Source organism: Hippoglossus hippoglossus, chromosome 6, assembly GCF_009819705.1.
Source record: "Hippoglossus hippoglossus isolate fHipHip1 chromosome 6, fHipHip1.pri, whole genome shotgun sequence".
In the NCBI taxonomy this organism is placed as follows: domain Eukaryota; kingdom Metazoa; phylum Chordata; class Actinopteri; order Pleuronectiformes; family Pleuronectidae; genus Hippoglossus; species Hippoglossus hippoglossus.
In genome coordinates, this window is record NC_047156.1 from 11,109,397 (window position 1) to 11,127,983 (window position 18,587).

At 43.7% G+C, this 18,587-nt stretch overlaps 2 protein-coding genes and 1 non-coding gene across 10 annotated transcripts; 1 reads left to right on the top strand and 2 right to left on the bottom strand.

The window, feature by feature from the left end:
- Nucleotides 1-168: 168 nt before the first annotated feature.
- On the bottom strand, nt 169-241 carry trnar-ucg. Its single transcript has one exon. It is a non-coding gene; the product is annotated as a tRNA-Arg (tRNA).
- Nucleotides 242-368: 127 nt separating this feature from the next.
- polg (polymerase (DNA directed), gamma) lies at nt 369-9,589 on the top strand. Of its 5 annotated transcripts, none has more exons than XR_004614165.1 (24): nt 369-608; nt 1,159-1,756; nt 1,885-2,080; nt 2,272-2,439; nt 2,537-2,683; nt 2,825-2,904; nt 3,015-3,197; nt 3,391-3,533; nt 3,660-3,783; nt 3,891-4,116; nt 4,220-4,342; nt 4,486-4,557; nt 4,718-4,831; nt 4,917-5,077; nt 5,177-5,230; nt 5,341-5,458; nt 5,577-5,712; nt 5,877-6,123; nt 6,717-6,839; nt 6,944-7,112; nt 7,481-7,689; nt 7,778-7,938; nt 8,857-9,139; nt 9,180-9,589. XR_004614165.1 is itself a non-coding variant. In XM_034588563.1 (23 exons), exons 2-23 carry the CDS (start codon nt 1,185-1,187, stop codon nt 8,919-8,921), a joined length of 3,591 nt encoding a protein of 1,196 aa, XP_034444454.1. In that variant the 5' UTR covers nt 486-608; nt 1,159-1,184; the 3' UTR covers nt 8,922-9,589. The 5 variants fall into 5 exon arrangements, 1 of the variants encoding a protein (XP_034444454.1); XR_004614161.1 differs by having other exon boundaries at nt 486-608; nt 3,891-4,121; nt 4,225-4,342; XR_004614163.1 differs by lacking the exon at nt 369-608 and having other exon boundaries at nt 1,185-1,756; nt 3,891-4,121; nt 4,225-4,342; nt 8,857-8,935; nt 8,968-9,139.
- On the bottom strand, nt 8,548-18,253 carry fanci (FA complementation group I). Of its 4 annotated transcripts, XR_004614158.1 has the most exons (39): nt 18,118-18,253; nt 17,912-18,011; nt 17,746-17,818; nt 17,221-17,351; nt 16,594-16,747; nt 16,423-16,480; nt 16,289-16,330; nt 16,010-16,133; nt 15,843-15,928; nt 15,606-15,738; nt 15,428-15,505; nt 15,196-15,332; nt 14,915-15,095; nt 14,731-14,818; nt 14,487-14,617; nt 14,329-14,399; nt 14,063-14,177; nt 13,837-13,959; nt 13,632-13,700; nt 13,418-13,519; nt 13,127-13,312; nt 12,673-12,794; nt 12,427-12,588; nt 12,016-12,195; nt 11,761-11,927; nt 11,587-11,663; nt 11,363-11,479; nt 11,230-11,281; nt 11,020-11,147; nt 10,571-10,636; nt 10,389-10,485; nt 10,096-10,280; nt 9,951-10,007; nt 9,811-9,870; nt 9,657-9,725; nt 9,458-9,553; nt 9,241-9,342; nt 8,970-9,120; nt 8,548-8,937 (listed from the first exon to the last, which is right to left on the bottom strand). XR_004614158.1 is itself a non-coding variant. In XM_034588562.1 (38 exons), exons 2-38 carry the CDS (start codon nt 18,002-18,004, stop codon nt 9,058-9,060), a joined length of 3,975 nt encoding a protein of 1,324 aa, XP_034444453.1. In that variant the 5' UTR covers nt 18,005-18,011; nt 18,118-18,237; the 3' UTR covers nt 8,548-9,057. The 4 variants fall into 4 exon arrangements, 1 of the variants encoding a protein (XP_034444453.1); XM_034588562.1 differs by having other exon boundaries at nt 8,548-9,120; nt 18,118-18,237; XR_004614160.1 differs by lacking the exons at nt 17,746-17,818; nt 17,912-18,011; nt 18,118-18,253 and adding an exon at nt 17,705-17,710.
- Between the last annotated feature and the right edge of the window lie 334 nt (nt 18,254-18,587).

Consider the following 18,587-nt stretch of genomic DNA (forward strand, 5'->3'; position numbering starts at 1 on the left):
TCTCTGTCACTGTTTGTCAGCAGCTATAGATCCAAAGTCACTCAGTGGGAATGCGAGTGGATCAGTGGAGTGTTTATTGTGCAGTGCAGAGGAAATTGATGGAAGAAAAAAAATAACAAATATATGCTTTGATGAAAGAAACAATCCTGATGAGAAATGTAAAACAAACGACCGCGGCAGGACTCGAACCTGCAATCCCCTGATCCGAAGTCAGATGCCTTATCCATTAGGCCACGCGGCCATCAGGTACCGTTACACGGAGAACAATCGGATTTTGATATTATTGTTAGTCAAAATCACATATAATTATAATGATATTTAGGCTTTTCTATATCCTTATTTATTTATATAATATATAAAGATATATTATCCATATTAGAAGACGGCTAAAGCGGTTATGTTGCCTCACTGTTCTCCCCAATCGATCGCTTTGCCGGGTTGCAGTCATCCAATCCGCTGGGAGGCGCTAGCGCCCCGTCTTGCCTGTGTTGTTGTTGCTGCTGACACGCTGAAGGAACATGTTCCTCGTCTGTGCAGCGATTTAAAAACATGTTTAAATAAATTAAGTCAATTCACTTCAACTTTAGACCAGAAAGCACAAAGACAAGGTGAGATTCCTTTGGTTTGCTTTTGTTCAGCTAACAGACTTAGCTCGATATTTAGTTTGGCTATCAAGTTAGCATCAGTCACTGTTAGTAAACATTAAGGTGAACATGCATTAGCAGGCTAGTTGTATCATCATTTAGCTAAATAATACAGCTAACTATTTGTATTGGTTTACTATAGTTGTTAAGGTAACGTTAATCTTAACAGTTGCTTTCAGTCGTGTCAATGGATAATGTTAAAGCTGGGTATTAACTTTGTAGTGGTTGAAGACAAGTAAAAGCATAAATTTAACTCTATAACACCAAGAGATAAAATCACACAATCAATTTTATTTTATTCGATAAGACCAGGATAATTAGGACATATAACAATAGTGAAATAGCTCAATTACACGTCACAATATAAGTTAATGTCTTATTGATTTGTATAAACGTTAGATCCATGTACTCCCTTCGCTTCAAGTATAATATTTCACTTTGTGCCTTTAATGAAATCCAGGCCTATCTAAGAAGTGTCATGTCGTATTGCTGATGTTGTTTCGATGTCTTCCAGCTCCAGTGTGACGTCCCCATGAGGTGATGCTGCATGTGTTGCGCCGTCCCCTGCAGAGGTCTCTCGTCTGTCTGCGATGGACGTGTTCACGCTCCCCCTTCTGCACCAGGTCTCGCTCCCTCAAAGGCGAGGACTCCCCAGAGACCCGCCTGAATCCCCTCAAAATTCAGATGCTGTCAAAGAACCTCCATGAGCAGATCTTCCGAGGCCTGGAACCAGAATACGCAGAGGAGGACGTGGAGCGCGGCGTCAAGCATTTGCAGAAGCACCAGCTGTGGGAGAAAGAAACGTCACTGTTGCCCGACGTGGAGCTGAAACTGGCTCAGATGTTTGGGGAAAATATTGATGAGCACTTTCGTATCCTGGCTCAGAATCAGAGTCTGCCCTACCTCGTGGCTGCCATCGAGCTGCAGCAGGCCGAGCTCCCCCCCATGCCACAGGAATGGAAGTGGGAGGTTGGCTGGACACGCTATGGGCCCAGTGGGGAGAGTCAGAAGGTGGATTTCCCCGATGAGTCTGCGCTGGTGTTTGATGTGGAGGTGTGCGTAACGGAGGGACGGTGTCCTACGCTGGCTACTGCAGTGTCTCCCACTAACTGGTGAGGGAGAATTAGAATGTTGTGATTTTTTTAAGGAGACGAATACACCTCCTTGCTATACTCCTAGCTAAACTATTAATTTTTTCATACGTGGAAATTGTGTTTGCTCTCGATTTCTCACTTGCCAGGTATTCCTGGTGCAGTAAGCGTCTGATTGAAGAGCGATACTCCTGGTCAAACCAGTTGACCCTCGCTGACCTCATACCTCTTGAGACACCTATGAACTCTGCCTATCCTCCGAGAGGCCAGTGGAAGCACCGGCTCGTAGTGGGCCATCATGTCAGTTTTGACCGATCTTTCATTAAGGAGCAATACTTACTAAAGGTTAGTATTCAGAGGATGGTGAAAGTATTTTTATCCTTTCAACTCTTTTCACCACAGCGTTCTCAGCCCTTCCTCTTGGTTGGATCTTTGTTGTATTCTTCACATTATTAAATAGCCAGTCTGTAACTTTTATGACATCAAAGTTAAAACATTTTACTCTCTAGAAAATACTTTTGTTTTCTCTCCTGAAGAGTTCAAAGGTGCGCTTCATGGATACCATGAGCCTGCACATGGCTATTTCAGGACTGACTGGGTTCCAGCGCATGCTATGGATGGCCAACAAGCTGGGCAAGAGGAAGGGTCTTCAGGGGGTCAAGGAGCATATTAAGAAAACTGGACAGAAAAAGCAGGGTCCAATGGTTTGTCTTTTTCTCACCACAGGTTTCTGTTCAAGTATTTACATCAGCAAAAGTCAATGTTGCTTGATTATTTATTTATTTTTTGTTTGCTGTTCAGATGGGCTCCTGGGACTGGGTGAATTTTGGCAGCATTAATAACCTTGCTGATGTCCATGCACTGTACGTGGGAGGGCCGCCGCTGCAGAAGGAGGCCAGAGAGACCTTTGTGAAGGGCAGCATGATGGATGTCAGGAGCAAGTTCCAGGTCAGAGGTTCATGGCACATCGTGTCAGGCTGTCAGTAATCATAACCTAAATGTATTCACATTATAAGAACCTGTGAAATGACTTGCATTCATAATGAGGCACCGGTTGGAAGATAGTTTTGCCTTTGCTGACCTCTACAGGAGTTGATGCAGTATTGCGCCATGGATGTTCAGGCCACCCATCAAGTCTTCTCCGAGCAGCTGCCCCTGTTCATGGAGAGGTCAGCACAAACACATACACAATGATTGTGTGTGTGTTAAGGAATAAAACACACTGATTATTTGTTCACAATGCTGCATAATAATCTGATCTCAACTGTCTTTTGATAAGGTGTCCTCATCCAGTGACGTTTGCAGGGATGCTGGAGATGGGTGTGAGCTACCTTCCTGTCAATCAGAACTGGGATCGGTACCTGGAAGATTCTCAAGACGTTTACGAAGAGCTCCAGAGAGAGATGAAGAAGACTCTGATGACTCTAGCTGATGATGCCTGCCAGCTGCTGGAGGACGACAGGTGAAAAGAAAAATCTGTTTACCACCATTTTTGTAGCACATGCACTTTTGTCCACAACTGTTTGAGTAGGTCAAATTAAAAAGCATGAAAGACTGTTGTGTAATCTATAGATCTATAAATCCATGGGATGTGTCTTTAGAGGTACAATATAAAGCCTCCTCTGAACAGAATATGTTAAATATCTTCACTTAAGATATAAAGAAGACCCCTGGCTCTGGGATCTTGAGTGGGATGTGCAGGAGTTCAAGCTGAAGAAAGTAGCAGTCAGCAAGAAGAAACAAGTGAAAGAAACTGTTGAAGCACAAGTTGTTAGTCCTCCTGCAGAATCTGAAGAAGGTAAAGAGCTCAAATCATGAATGTTTAATCTCCCTTTTTTTAAGATGGCTGTTTTGAGTTGAAATATTATAACAACATGGCCAAAAAGTGTTGAAATTGACAGATGTGGTGATTTGATTGGATTAGATCCAGGCCCACCGTCTGAAGAGGAGGTCGAGGACCCTTTCCCCGGCCGGCTGGCTGTGGAGAGGCTGAAGGAAACGGTGAATCGACTTCCTAAGAGAAGGCAACATCTGCCTGGACATCCAGGGTAAGATCACTCTCTAACACCACGGAGCCATCCACTGCTTTTTAAAGGGTTTTCTGTTTTGACACCTATAGCAAATCGGTCCTTCTCCCCCTTTACGGTGTTTTTAGATGGTATCGTAAGCTGTGTGAGAAGATGTCTGAGGAGGCCAGCTGGTCGCCTGGAGCCAGCCTGATCAGTCTGCAGATGAGACTGACGCCCAAGCTGATGGGTCTGACGTGGGATGGTTTCCCTCTGCATTACACAGAGAAGCATGGGTGGGGCTATCTGGTACCTGGACGCAGGGATAACCTTCAATCTCAGGAGGACGACGATGACGCCGGGCCTGTGTGCCCACACAGGTAGTCAATACACCGCTCTTGATACGCCTGGATGTTTCTGTTCATTATCTATCCTTGGATTTAAAGGAGGATGTGCAAATGAAAGCATTGTTGTGTTCCACAGAGCTATTGAGAGCATTTACAGGGACCATTGTGAGCAGAACAGCAAAGACCAGCCTGAATGTCTGGACTCCCCCCTATCAGATGACCTCATGTTGACGGACAGCGCAGTGTGGGCAAAGGTGCGTGAAAAAATAGGGGCACAAAATTTGAAATCCTCTAAAGTCGGCATTGATGCTATTTCCAGTCACTGCTCAGGCCAACAGGCTCAGAACTGATAGAATATGTGTCATGACGGAGAATTATTCCTTAACCTCTTCTTAAGGTGGAGGAGTTAAGTTCCCTGGAAAGTTTGATGGAGGAAAATGGAGGCAGAACGACAAGGACCAAAAACACAGTGAGTGACTTGATCTGTGTTATGTACTGGTGCTTAATGTGTAACACTATGATGTCCTGTTAATTATTTATAGCCACTCCTTTTGTTTTGTTCAGTTGGAACTGCACTACCTTCTTTAACATTGTCGTATGATATACTTTATATTCTGTGTCAACCCCAGTCCCAGGATCCACATTACATCCCAGAGAATAGTCGGTGCCATTATCACCATGGAAACGGGCCCTACAATGATGTAGATATCCCAGGGTGCTGGTTTTTCAAATTGCCTCACAAGGTAAAGTGGAGTTTCAGTTTTTAACTGGCACAGTGTCACTCCACCGAGCTACTTTCATCATCTTCACTGAACGTTTTTGTTTCAGGACGGCAACCAAAACAATGTCGGCAGTCCCTTCTCGAAAGACTTTCTGGCCAAGATGGAGGATGGTACTCTTAGGGCAGGACGGAGTGGAACCAATGCTACACGAGCGCTGGAGATCAACAAAATGATGTCCTTCTGGAGGAATGCCCATAAACGTATCAGGTACACGTCAGATTTCATCGTAACCATATTCCTCTTTTACTGTGATCACAGGCGAGCTCTGTTAATGATGACGCTGAATTTATTGGGTTCCCCTCACAGCTCTCAGATGGTGCTGTGGTTGCGAAAAGGGGAGCTTCCTCGTACTGTCATCAGGTTTGTCTGGTGTATCAATTACAACTATTGATGTTGATCTGACATATAGTGGGGTGGTGGGGGTGGGGAGGTCATTGTATATAAAAAAAAAAACGTTCTGTCTCCCATAGACACAAGGACTTTGATGACGAGGGCCACTATGGTGCCATATTACCTCAGGTCATCACCGCGGGAACGGTAACACGGCGAGCTGTGGAGCCGACGTGGCTGACGGCCAGTAACGCACGGGTAAGAGATACTCGAGAAAGAGTCTGAGGGGACGGACTCAGCTGGAGGTTTGGACTAAACTGTGTTTTATCAGTCAGTAGAGGAATATCTGTGTGCCGACTGTATTTTGTGTCCACAGCGGGACCGGGTGGGCAGTGAGCTGAAGGCCATGGTGCAGGTGCCTCCTGGGTACCACCTGGTGGGAGCAGATGTGGACTCTCAGGAGCTGTGGATTGCTGCTGTGCTCGGAGAGGCTCACTTTGCCGGCATGCACGGTGAGATTTGTCCCCGTCAACTCTTGTTTAGTTCTTCCCTAGATTAAAATAACACATTATTGAGGGTTGTCAAACGCAATTTATATTTCATCAGTCTTGGTTTTAACATACAGCAACAAAATCGGACATTAACGGTGCTGATTTTATGTCTCTGCGGGGTTCAGGTTGCACAGCGTTTGGCTGGATGACCCTTCAGGGAAAGAAGAGTCAGGGCACGGACCTGCACAGCCGCATTGCTGATGTTGTGGGCATCAGCAGGGAGCACGCAAAGGTGTTCAACTACGGACGCATCTATGGCGCAGGGCAACCTTTTGCCGAGAGGCTGCTGATGCAGTTCAACCACCGCCTCAGTCAGACAGAAGCTTCCAGCAAAGCCAGGCAGATGTATGCCTTAACAAAGGGCATACGCAGGTATACACGACTGATTCATTCATTGTGTTTTCATCTTTCTGTTTTTACTTTCTAGGTTTAGTTGTGTGTTTAAATCGTAAACTGTGTGTAATAAAGCTGGATGACCAGTCTCCGCCATCCAGAGTCTGCACATTAGTGATCAGGGGATGAATCTGCAGTAACGAGGTCCAACAGATACTGGTGCGCTCGGCCAGTTGCGAGTCAGTTTCAGCTGTCAATCATGACGTTTCACCCAGTTCTTATAGCATCAAATAAGTAATTCAATTTAAATTTACTTGAAAAATTTACACTTAAGTAATGACAACTACCTGAAATGTCAGAAACCATCTGTGAGAAAAAAATATTTATCCTGACTTTTTAGTTTGATGCATGTCCCATCTGCTAACATGGAGGAGGCTGGGTTTGTGACCTATACTGCAGCCAGCTCCCAGGGGGCGATGAGGATATCTTTTTGCCCTAACCCTTCAGTTTTGTTATATATATATACAGTATATATAAATATTACAACTTTGTTATTGGATTTTCAAGTCACTAGTTATAGTTACACAATTATGGCCTAAGTAAGTTAATTGAATGTTTGTATTTTTTGTCAGATATGATCTGTCAGAGGAGGGCGAGTGGCTGGTCACTGAACTGGGCATAGAGGTGGAGAGGGAGGATGATGGAAGCGTCACTTTGCAGGAGTTGCGCAGGATCAGTCGACTGGCCGCAAAGAGGTGAGAGGAGCAGCCAGAGTGTCACAGAAAAACTTGTTAGGAGCCACAACATATTCTACATTCGTTGTCCCCCCCCCCCTCCATCTCCTCCTCATGCCCCTCAGCACTCGGAGGAAGAGGTGGGACATTGTTGGAAAACGTCTGTGGGCTGGAGGAACTGAGTCGGACATGTTCAACAAGCTGGAGAGTATAGCTCATTCAGCACAGCCAGCCACTCCGGTTCTCGGCTGCAGGATTAGCAGAGCTCTGGAGCCCGAGGCAGTCAAGGATGAGGTGAGACACACCAACTTAAATCCAATAGACCTGCTTGTTTTGCAAAGGTATGAGCAGTCAACGTCATGCCGGGTTCAAAAACCTTTATTAGTATGAGGAGATCCATATTTTGTCAGTCCACAGCCAATCGGAAAAACCTGTTGAAGACAATCAACATTCAAACGTGCAATAAAAGTGTTTAATTGTATAAACTGTTTATGGAGACATGTAAGCTTTTCATTATATTCATATATTTCTGTACTGTTGTGTATAATATAAAGAAATACATAATGTGAGGTCTGTTGTTCCTGGAAACATTTGTGCCCTGAATGACAAAACAATCCCACGACTTCATGTGCTGTTGCTGCCACATCTCTTTCTTCCGTCAGTTCATCACCAGCAGAGTGAACTGGGTGGTCCAGAGCTCAGCAGTGGACTACCTGCACCTGATGCTGGTGGCCATGAAGTGGCTCTTTGAGGAGTACAACATCGACGGCCGCTTCTGCATCAGCATCCACGACGAGGTGCGGTACCTGGTCCGCAGTGAAGACCGTTACCGAGCAGCACTGGCACTGCAGATCACTAACCTGCTCACAAGGTCAGCTCACAGCGTTGTATTTATTCTTCTCCGTAGAAAGGGGCAAGGAACCTGACAGCTTTTCTGAATATGTGCGTTTGTTTTTCAGGAGTGCGTTCGCTCACGCGCTGGGTATGCAGGACCTCCCCCAGTCAGTAGCTTTCTTCAGCGCTGTTGACATTGACCAGTGTCTGAGGAAGGAGGTCAACATGGACTGTGAAACCCCCTCTAACCCCACAGGTCTGGAACGCAGATACGGTCTGCCACCCGGTGAGTTCTTCACACTGTCTTCCACTTTTATCTTCTTTTTTTCCCTGTAATCTGAGGCATGAACAATTAGCCCATAGAATTATTAAAGGCCCAAGTATGTCCACATTCGGGTTTGGGAGTTTTCTTGTGTTGACAACTTAAATTTTTACTATCTACGTGCTTGTAATTGGGGAAGACATCCGGCTTGAGTCGTGTTTGGACTGAAAACTGCAGGTAAATAGAGTATTGTTTTAAGCCCCTGCTCCGTGTCCATTGTGGAGTTACACAATAACTATACAATGCAAGGTAGGATTGTAATATTATTTGGGAGGGTTATCTCCTGATCCGTCATAAGCATCAACAATAATATCTCTGCAAAATAAGAGACAATCTAAGGCTTACATTGATTGGAAAATGATTTCCCATCATATGATAGTAACATTGAAGAGAAAGATGTCATGCAAAGTTAAAATGCTTTTTTCAAGGTATCTCCGTATCATATCCACTTTAAGCTTAAGGGAACAAATCACAAACCTGTGCATAACAACTGTCAATGTTTTTATCTGTGATACCTGCAATGCTTGGTAAATTCTATGTACGACACAATGAAAAACAGACTATAAAACTAAATAAACAGAATAAGGAAGAAAATAATATTTATTTTAAAGCAGCACATTATAAAGTTTGGCTGGAAGTCTCTTTAAGATACATTCATATGTATGAGAAACTATAGATCCTCTGTTAGTGTAGCCAAAGAACAGATGAAGTGAAGTATCATATAGTTAAAACTGTTTCAACAAAGCAGCTTATTCATCATGAAACTAGGCAGGAAGTCAAATCTCACAATAATGTCAAATAGTATTTACAGTTTGTTTCTAAATACATAACATACAGAATTCTTTTGAATCACATGAACACCAACATGTTGTCTTTCCACAGGTGAAGCCTTGGACATCTATGAAATCCTCAACATCACTAAAGGCTCTCTGATGAAAGACAGATAGCACTTTGTGGACCTCACTCCTGTTCAGAACAGCTGCTCACAACCGCCAAGAGGCCGTTCATCAGCAGGTGAAACTCCAGCTCAGCGAGGAACGTGGAGACGAGTGTGTCAAACCGAGGAGCTTCCGAGGGGCCGGCTCACTGTTTTCTCTTCTTCAGTTTGGGTTCTTGTGTCTCCTCGGTGTCCTGTGACTCCGTGGTCTGAAGAAGAACAGACACAGTCAACTTACCAAACATAAGTCTGCTCATATAAAAGTTAGTTGCAGAATATTGCATGTGGAGAAACATCTTTCAGTGCTTCCAGTGTGAGAGGGAACTTGCCTCCTGGGTGTCGTCCTGCTCCTGCAGGGCTGCGTCCACAGTAGTAGCAATAATGCGGAAATCTCTGGAGGTGCTCAGCTTCATGTACTGCATCAGATTCACCTGGACAACATACCCACAGATGTTAGTGAAACACTGTACACATGTGACCCGACTGATGAAACTGCACCGACATTTTTCCACTTTTTGTATTTTGGGTATTTCAGCTCACACGTACCTTTGATTTCTTTGAGAGTGTGATGAGATATTTCTCATATTCTTCGATGCTGAAGATCAAATCAGGGATGGCCTTTGTCTCTCGCAGAAGTTTTGCCTGCCAAGGGAAAATAAAAAGATCTTTACGTGTAAATGTGTTGTTGTTAAAATCAAATCACAATCACTTCAGCTCCACAGTTATAGGAGATAAATGTCCTTACAGAACCAGCAACGTTGGTTTCATTCCTTTTCTTTTTCTTCTTGTCATCTCCACCACTAAATTCACCGCTCTAACAGGGAAACACAATGATTTTACATCAACACAAGGTAACCTCAGGTCTGAACAGGACATTGGTCTGAATTCAGCTGTAGTACCTGCACATATGTGATGAAAGAGTAGCACTGTGGTGTTAGGTGGGAGCCGGACAGTTTGACCTGCACAGGAAACATTAAGATTAGCTTGATGTCAGAAATACTAGAAGATTCAAACCATGACACAATAAACCAGGACTCACCAGCTTCTCGAAGCGCGCAGGGAGCAAACCGTGCTGGGTAGTGCAAACCTGGATGTACTGAAACAAATAGATGGAGACGAGGTAAATGTCACATTTAGGTAAACTGCACACACACACTGAGATCACAGAGTGGACAAAGACGCACATATTTGACCAGGGTGGTGAGGATGGTGTATGTGCGACGCAGTTCTCTCAGCAGTGTGATGGTGCAGGTGCCAGAGAGCAGAGCCGTCTGGACCAGCTCGTTCAATGCGGTCAGAAGAGTCCCGAGCTGCAGCGTCACCGCTTTCTCTATTGGATCCTGCTGACCTTCAGTCTGGGTGGCTTCACCTACACAACAAAGCATTAGTGTTGTATTATGTAACTGACAGAGATGCAGTTCTTCCCTTATCTCCTCTCACCATTATTACAAGTGAGCGTCACTGAGAGGATTCTTACCGGAGTCAGATTTGTCAGAGGTCGTCTGGCTTTTCCTTCTGGCAATCAGCCACTCCACCTCCTCGAGCACCCTGTCCACCTGAGACAGGACCAGCAGCTGGGGAAACACATTAACATGACTGTGAGCAACACTACGTCACTATGACTCTGCAAGATCTGTGTCGCAGGAGATCGACACTTACCGCTGCTGTTGTCGCAGTCTTTATGTTGACGATGGCATAATGAGACTGTTTCTCTACCTCCACGTCCTGATCGTAGAGAAAGGAAAGGTATCGAAAAGTGACAAGTTACTTCGGACTGAATTGCTTGTTTACTGCCATTAATTTACTGTTAAAAGTATTAATAGTTGTGTTAAAGACCAAATGATGACTGCTTACAGATGAAAACTATAAGTTGATTTAAAAAAAACATTTAACAATATTCAGAAATGTTGCACTTTTTCCTTATAACCATATGTTGGTAGTAAATAAAGACGGACGACGTGTCTCCACTTCCTCCCACTATCCAGAAATGAAGCCAAAATATCCCAGACACAAATGCTGCCGTCTTTAAATTTAAATATATTGCTGTACAATGTAATCATTTAGATATGCATGAAGGTGCAGGTATTATCGCACTAATTTTGCGTTACCTGATCGATATCCCCCAGCTGGCTGTGGATGTCTTGGCAGAGTTCAAGCAACAGGCTCACAGGACTCTTATAGAGAACATGTAGGTTGAAGAGAAGAGAGAGCAGCCCCTTGGAAAAAGCAGGATCCTCTAAAGAAGGAAAAAAGAAACCACACATCAGAAAAAACCCTCCATGTGCATAAAACTGACACCAAGTTCTCACATAACTCACCGAAACTGGTCTCCTTGCAGATTTTCACAGTCCACGTGATCATCTGAACAAACTGTAGATGATGCAGACGTGTTTTAGTGAAACTAGTGCTGCAGGATTTGTTCTACGAAGAGCACACCAAGAGTTCACCAACCTGTTGGGAAGAGGGTTTCAGCTGGTGTGAGAGCACGCTCAAGATGCTGACCAGTAGCTGAGCCTCTTTGCTGTTGAAGTCCTCCTCTCCTCCACTTAACTGAGTGAACAGCGCTCTCTGTTGATCGGGAAAGAAACTTAAGTGATGATGCTGAGGTTTGAATCGACCTTTAAAATGATGGAGAAATGGCAGATACATCCCGAAGAATTACAGGACAATCGCACCTGAAACTGTCGGATGTAAAAGAAGTTCATCTCTGTAACGTCGGCATCGTCTTGCTGCTGATCGTCTTCTGCAATTTCTGCAAGAAACACAAAATATGATGAATTCCTGTATAATATTCAGGTGTAAAACTTGAAATGCGTAAAATTCACAATTGAAAACTGTGTGATCCTGACCCATGTTGGTGAGGAGCTGAGCCATCTTGTGTGGGTAGCGCTGCTGGCAGGTTGTGAAGATCCTGAGCAGACCTTCCAGACACAGAAGAGACAGGCTGCAGCGCTTCTCCTTCTTCCCTGCCTCCTCCACCACGCTGGGGATGTTGGTGTAACGCCACATCAGCACGCTGAGGAGACATTTAGACAAAAGACGAATCAATCAAACAAAACCAGGAACATAAAGTAAATCCTGTTTTTATGACAAGTCATTCCAACCTCGTCATGTCACAGAGGAAGCGGAAAGTCCGGTCCGTGTTCTGTCCATCTGGGCCGTCTGTGTGGCCAGTTTCCTCCAACTGCTGGATCTTCTGCAAGACTACACATACTGCATAGCGCACAAATTCTCCACTAGAGCGCAGCACTGAGAGAGCCTCCTCTCTGCTCTGAGTACTGTCTCTGAAAGAAAATCAATATTTGTTAGATCTGTTTCAGCAGCACTCGAGTAACTTTAAATGTTCTAATGTCTTGGTATTATTAGCACTAATCTTGCTTAAATGTACATTTAACACATTTTTTAAAACTAGTTTTATGAGTTTTCATAGTATTTGTAACTTTTTGCTCTTCAAGTTTGCTTAGTGCTTTTGATGTCAGTGCAACAATCATAACAACTACGATTAGAGCATTTACCTGAACAGCACAGTGAGGAGAGTTGATACGAATCCCAGAGAGAGTAAACTTCGGGGGGTTTTGTGTGAGGGCACTCGAACTTTTCCAGATTTCTCCTTCAAAATCTCAGACAGCTTGTGGTAACGGTGAAACAGCTGCAAGAGCTCCTCAAAGCGACTTTTACTGCGACACATAGAGGCAAATATTATGATAGTCTGTGTAATTACACTACACAGTATCAACGGCAGACAAAGGTGGGGTTGTTACCTGTAGTTGGCTTTGATGAAGTTGTACTCCATGAGAACTTCATACACTCCCATCACGAGCACTGCATAGATGTTATTCTTCACCCCAACACTAGAACCGATGGAGAACTCTGCCGACTTGTCCTAATCAACATAGAGAGAGAATACGATGTCAGATGATGCTTCCAGGGACAAGTACAGAAGTGAGGAACACTGGAAAAGGAGAATGTGGATTCATTAATTCCTAAGAGACAGAGGACAGATGCTCACTTGCTTCCTGAGATCACATCTCATAAAAGGAATTCCGTATTATCTTTAGCCAGACAAATCATTTCATTAGAATCACAGACTCTTAGTGCTTCTCATCTTAAAGCTTTGGTCACTAAAACACATCTAGGCCAGATTTTGTGGGAGACTAACACTTTGAACAGCATCCAGTGTACATCCATTTTTAATACTGTGTCCGGAAAACACACCAGTTCAAAGTCCTCCAGTTCACTCTTGATCATGCGTTTCGTCATGCTCTCGAGGATCGTCTGTAGTTCAGACTGGTATCCTTCCTCCTCCTCCTCCTCGTCGCTGTCATCAGCATTGGGATTGGCTGATGGACGCATGTTCTGCAGACACAGCAGGCACTGTACAGTGCAGCTCACCAGATGTCCCTGAGAAGGAACACACGCTATTTATAGCAGACATTTGCACAGCGACATCTGCACAGTGCACCAGGAGCACCGAATTGCATTAATGCTGCAGTGCGGACAGATTACCAGTGGCTCCTGGAGGTAGACCTGGTCTCCATGAGCTGTGATGCATGGCTCCAGCTTCACCGGGGGCAGGAGGTCTTGTTCAGACTCATAGCACCGCCCCAGCTAAGGATACACAGAAATGACATACAGCCCCCACATTCATATAGATAAGATTACAAATAGGCTATTATATCTCACAGATTGCGCTTAATATACACAGAATATACACACTTACCTGTGAGAACAGGGTCTGCATGATGGAGCTTGCAAGCTGAGAGTTGCGACGGAGAACATCATAGAATCCCTGAAATAAAAGAAAGCTTTTCTTTCAGAATCTTCTTTGCAGTAGTAAGATGTGTATAAAAGATACTGTAGTAAAATGATTTACTATTGAAGTTAATGGTACTAATATGTGGTGGTACAGAAAAGTGATCTCTAACCTCATAAAGCATAAGCCGCACATCCGCCTGCTGGCCCAGGCAGCGACGCAGGCTGCTGAGGATCTCCAGACAGAACGCTTCGTTGGCAGCCGAGTTGTAACGTGAATGAACGTCCACTTGGACCTATTCAAGGGATCAGAGAGATACAGAATATTTGATGGACTATATATAAAATGGCAAATATTTTCACGTGCATATATGTAAAACCCACAAGAGCAGTCTGTACCTGGCTGGAGGAGATCGCCTGGCTACACTGGCTCGACGACAAGCTGCCCAACACCTTGAAGTTCTTGAGCAGCAACAAGAAGCCAGTGACTGCTGACTTCCTGCCGTCCAGCTGGCTAGTAGAGACAATTCATTTACAGAGGAGGAAAGTGTCAGAAGTTATCTTCAGGGGTTAAACTCCGTTAAGCTTTCAAATGCATTAACCAAAGCATGAATTATATATTTTACAGATAAACCTCATTTGATTAAGAACACATTACTACACACCTGGAAAACATGGCCTTGCGGAGAACTAGAATCAAAGAGTCTTTCAAGGACATGCTGACCTTGAGCAGGGGCTGAGATTAAACAGAGAAAAAGAGCGATTGAATAAAGGAACAGAAGCTTGTATAGACAACATTTTTATATGTGTGTGTTTTAGGCACCTGAACAGCTTTTAGTAGACCCTGAACTGTGGCTAAGGGCAGGTATGACAAGTGGTCGAATGTCTCTGTCACCTTGGAAGACGACTCCAGGAGGATCATGGGAGCAGAGATCACGATGTCAGAGAAAAGATCTGATGATATAAAGAAACATGATAAATACAGTTTAAAATCTCATCAATAACCCGAAATACTAGACACTTGTGCACATCTGAAATCTAGGACCAACATTTGAAGGTTGTATTACCTAAGTAATGATTGACAGGCGAGGCCGTCTTTGTGACCAGTCGATTTAAAACCTGCTCCAGTATCTCACCTCTGATAGGCTCGTGCATCTTCCAAAAAAGAACACACATCCTCCAGTGAGCATATTATACACATGAAACATCATTTGCATTGTGATAATTCAATTAAAAAATATTCAAAGTTACCTTAAAGCCTTGGAGAAGCACCTGACCTCCCAGCTTGCATGCTTGCTGATTTGGGGTCCTCGCCACGGTAGAAGACCCCTCTGAAATCTTCCCAAATGGTCCAGGTTTGGGTCCAAATGTGTCCATGATGAAAAACCCCAGCTGCACCAGCCCCTGGGTCACGTGATCCCACCCAAACACGCTGCACATGTGGAAGAGAAGATTTTCTTAAACTTTCTATAATTTTATATGTGATATGTTGAAAGTTTAAATCGGATTAAAAGATGCCTTGATGTTCTGACCTGTTCTTGACCGTGTCCAGTATCATTTGAGCCACACTGCAGTGTCCAGGCAGTACGTCCTGCAGGAACTTTGACCCCTGCTGCAGCTGCTCGTCCTTGAAGCTCTTGATGATCGCCCCCTTCAAAAGGTCAAATACCTACACAGACCAGCGAAGGGAGAAAGAAATATGAGTGGACAGAAGAGATCAAATCTACTATGGATCAAACGAGTATAGGGAAAAAAGATTCTCACCTGCTCTTCATAGCGCTGGATACGTGCCACTGAGAGCATCAGTGCAGCACTGAAAGGACACAGCTCGCCATATGACGTCTGCAGAAATGCAATTTAAGATTTTTTGGCATATTCCACATACAAACATTTATTCTAAATATTTTTTAAATAATTTCAGATACATAAAGTCATAAATAACCTTAAAGCTTTTGAGGAATTCTCTTCCGAGGTCATGGTCGAGTCGTATAGAAAAGACGATGTGGAGGATGGCGGTGCCCTCCACATGTCGTAACTGGTCCTGTGGAATGGACAGAACCTCTAGATCCAGGCTCCTGAGGAACAAACAGTGAAAATTAACAATCTGTAAATGGAGATTAGGATGTTAGATTCTGAATAAATGTGGTATTTGTCACTCGTCAGTGTATGAGTGACTCACTCTCCATGTTTCTGCTCTTTCTCCTGGTGAATGTCTTGCTCCTTAAAATATCCGATGATTCCATCCAGGATCTGTTTCTTACCACCCTAACACACACATGGCAGGCATTTAGATCTTCAAAACAAAAAAGAATATGGAAAATGACCATGTTGTACACACATGCACACCTTTGCAGACAGAAGCAGCAGCTGGTAAACCAGCGGTGGAATTTCCTGCAGATCCAGTTTAGTGAACATCCGCAGTACTTTCTCCACCAGGAACTGCAGCTCCTCTGGTGACAGGGGCACATCCCTAAAAGGAGCCAGACACAAAAACACAGCCGACTAGTTGCAATGTCTCCCCAAGTAGAGGCACAAGATAACAATAAGAACTCATGTACCATTGTGATGTCATTGTGAAATCAAGAAAAGATAATGATAAAGCAATACAGCAGTCAACGTTGTTACCTGAACATGGTCGTCAGGTGGATAACACACTGTGGGTCCCATCTGCATGAAAGGAAATGGTTTGAGTTTAAAAAGGACAAGAACATCGACAGCAAAACACTGCCTAAAAACTCAGTGCACATTTACACGTGTACCTGCTTGAGCAGAGACTGTTGATCAGCTGCTTCTTGTATTCCTCACCACTGAGTTCACCTAAAAGGAACCACAAGAGACTTATTGTCGTTTATCATTTTCAACGTACAAATAACACAACCACAATTAATATACACTAAATATCAAAGTTACTAGGGCTAACTTGCACGTACCTTTGCCAAAAGACAAGGATTCACAGGCTGCGAGGGCAGTCAGCACTGTAGGAAATAGCTCCAGCGATTTCCCACTGCCCATTTTTTTCACCTTAATGGCTTCAACGAAAAGAGACGCCAGTTGTGCAAGAGAGGGTCCGGACAGTGTATGAGTCTGTGTGTAACATTTAAAAAGATAAAACAGGAATTATAAAGTATCAGTTTGTGGCAGACATGGTGTACAGTCATTACAAAGGAAAGGAAAAAACATCCTAGAGAATTGTGTCACGTTACAGCAGCAAAGGGGAAAGTGAAAAGTAATAAACAAGTAAACATACAATATAAAAACGAGAAAAAAACTAAAATATAAATAATATATACATTATAAACAGAGTAAACACTATTTGAACAGAATATACAGTGTAGTAGGATTGTACATATACAGTAAACAGGTATTGCAGTTAAATTATTATTAATTAAGAGCTGTATCTAAGCTTCTTTAATCTTTATCATAACATGTTGCTGCCCTTTAACTGAGGAACCATGATTATTATTAAGAGAGGCCACATGGACTGGTTTCCTGTATAAATAAATACTCTGCCTTGTATCATAATTATGCCTTTTGCTACTTTGTGTTGTTTGTTTTACCTCAAGCATCAGCAGTCCAATGATATCAGCCGCCACCTCAGTCTGAAGGTCCCCGGACTCACACAGGGGGATGCAGTGCTGATAAACAAGAAGTTTGCGGTTTGATCCCTCAGTGGAACTGGAAGGAGAGCCTAAAAACAACAGAGCATGCACTTTGTGATGTGGGTATTGTTTTGATATAACATCTATTTTATGGCATTTTTTGTAACTTATTTGACAGTCACTGGTGGAAGGGGCAAAGATTTATTTATTGCACCAACTGTGTATCACAAACAAAACCAATTCACTCATACTAACATCTCTGATGCTCCTGAGGAGTGATGGGACAATATAAACAACGTGCTGGTGTCAAACCACTGACATCCTGACTGCGCCTGTGCAATGATGTAGACGTACACTCACCTTGAAATACACCTTTAACTATGATGAAGATGTACACTCACCTTCAAATATACCTTTAACTATGGCGTAGATGTACACTCACCTTCAAATATACCTTTAACTATGATGTAGATGTACACTCACCTTCAAATATACCTTTAACTATGGCACCGACCATCTTCCCCTTCAATGCGCTGCTGGTGATCACTTTGATTAACTAGAAAGCAGATAGCAGAGATGTCAGTGTTTCCAATGGGGGGTCGTACACTGCTGGATGGGATTTAGAAACGTAGGCATTGACAACAGCTACCTGGTCATCTTTGAGGGAGGACAGGTACTTCTCAAGTTCAGCGGCACTGCCTCCATCTGACAGGGAGACTATTCTATCAATGACAGCCTTCATGGTCGACCTGAGACATAGAAGACAGAGACAGAAAGTAAACACCGCTTGTTGTCACACTCAGTTTGTTACTACATGGTTGCTTGTTAAACTGAAAGCACAAAGGAAACGTTCACCTCCACTTATCTGCGGTTCCAGCCGAATCTAACTCTGGTTTAACTTCAGTGAACTAGTCTGAATCGTGGCTTCGTTTTCTGACGCTTTCATAATATTTACCGAATTTCCCGCCTGCAGTCACTTCCGGGTTTGCTTCGCGGTTGCCACATCCGTCTGGAAGTATCCCGCAACCACAGTGTTTACACTCCTGTTGCCATCCGCTGTGTGTTATAATACACGCGGTAACCTGATATATGTTCTCATGGGACTTTAAATAATCCATCACAACGATATTTTGTACAGACATGTTGTCATCCCGTTAACTGCGCACATCTACAGGCGTATTTATTTGCTGGGTTGCCATGTTCGCTGCTTATACGCGACTTTGGTTTGCTTATTCAGACCATCCAGCAGCAGACTCATGGAAATCACTGTTTGGATTTGATTATTACTTTTTTTCCAGGGCACGACTGTGTGGTTGATTAAAAAT

What these genes read in the sequence shown, in the direction of transcription:
- polg (XM_034588563.1), top strand. Translation starts at nt 1,185, where the DNA reads ATGCTGCATGTGTTGCGCCGTCCCCTGCAGAGGTCTCTCGTCTGTCTG. An exon ending in ATGTCAGGAGCAAGTTCCAG is followed by an intron (nt 2,684 to 2,824) that starts GTCAGAGGTTCA and finishes TGACCTCTACAG; the next exon opens with GAGTTGATGCAGTATTGCGC. An exon ending in AATGCCCATAAACGTATCAG is followed by an intron (nt 5,078 to 5,176) that starts GTACACGTCAGA and finishes TTCCCCTCACAG; the next exon opens with CTCTCAGATGGTGCTGTGGT.
- fanci (XM_034588562.1), bottom strand. Translation starts at nt 18,004, where the DNA reads ATGAAGGCTGTCATTGATAGAATAGTCTCCCTGTCAGATGGAGGCAGT. An exon ending in CACCTGACGACCATGTTCAG is followed by an intron (nt 16,134 to 16,288) that starts GTAACAACGTTG and finishes GGCTCCTTTTAG; the next exon opens with GGATGTGCCCCTGTCACCAG. An exon ending in TCACCACCCTGGTCAAATAT is followed by an intron (nt 10,008 to 10,095) that starts GTGCGTCTTTGT and finishes TATTTGTTTCAG; the next exon opens with TACATCCAGGTTTGCACTAC.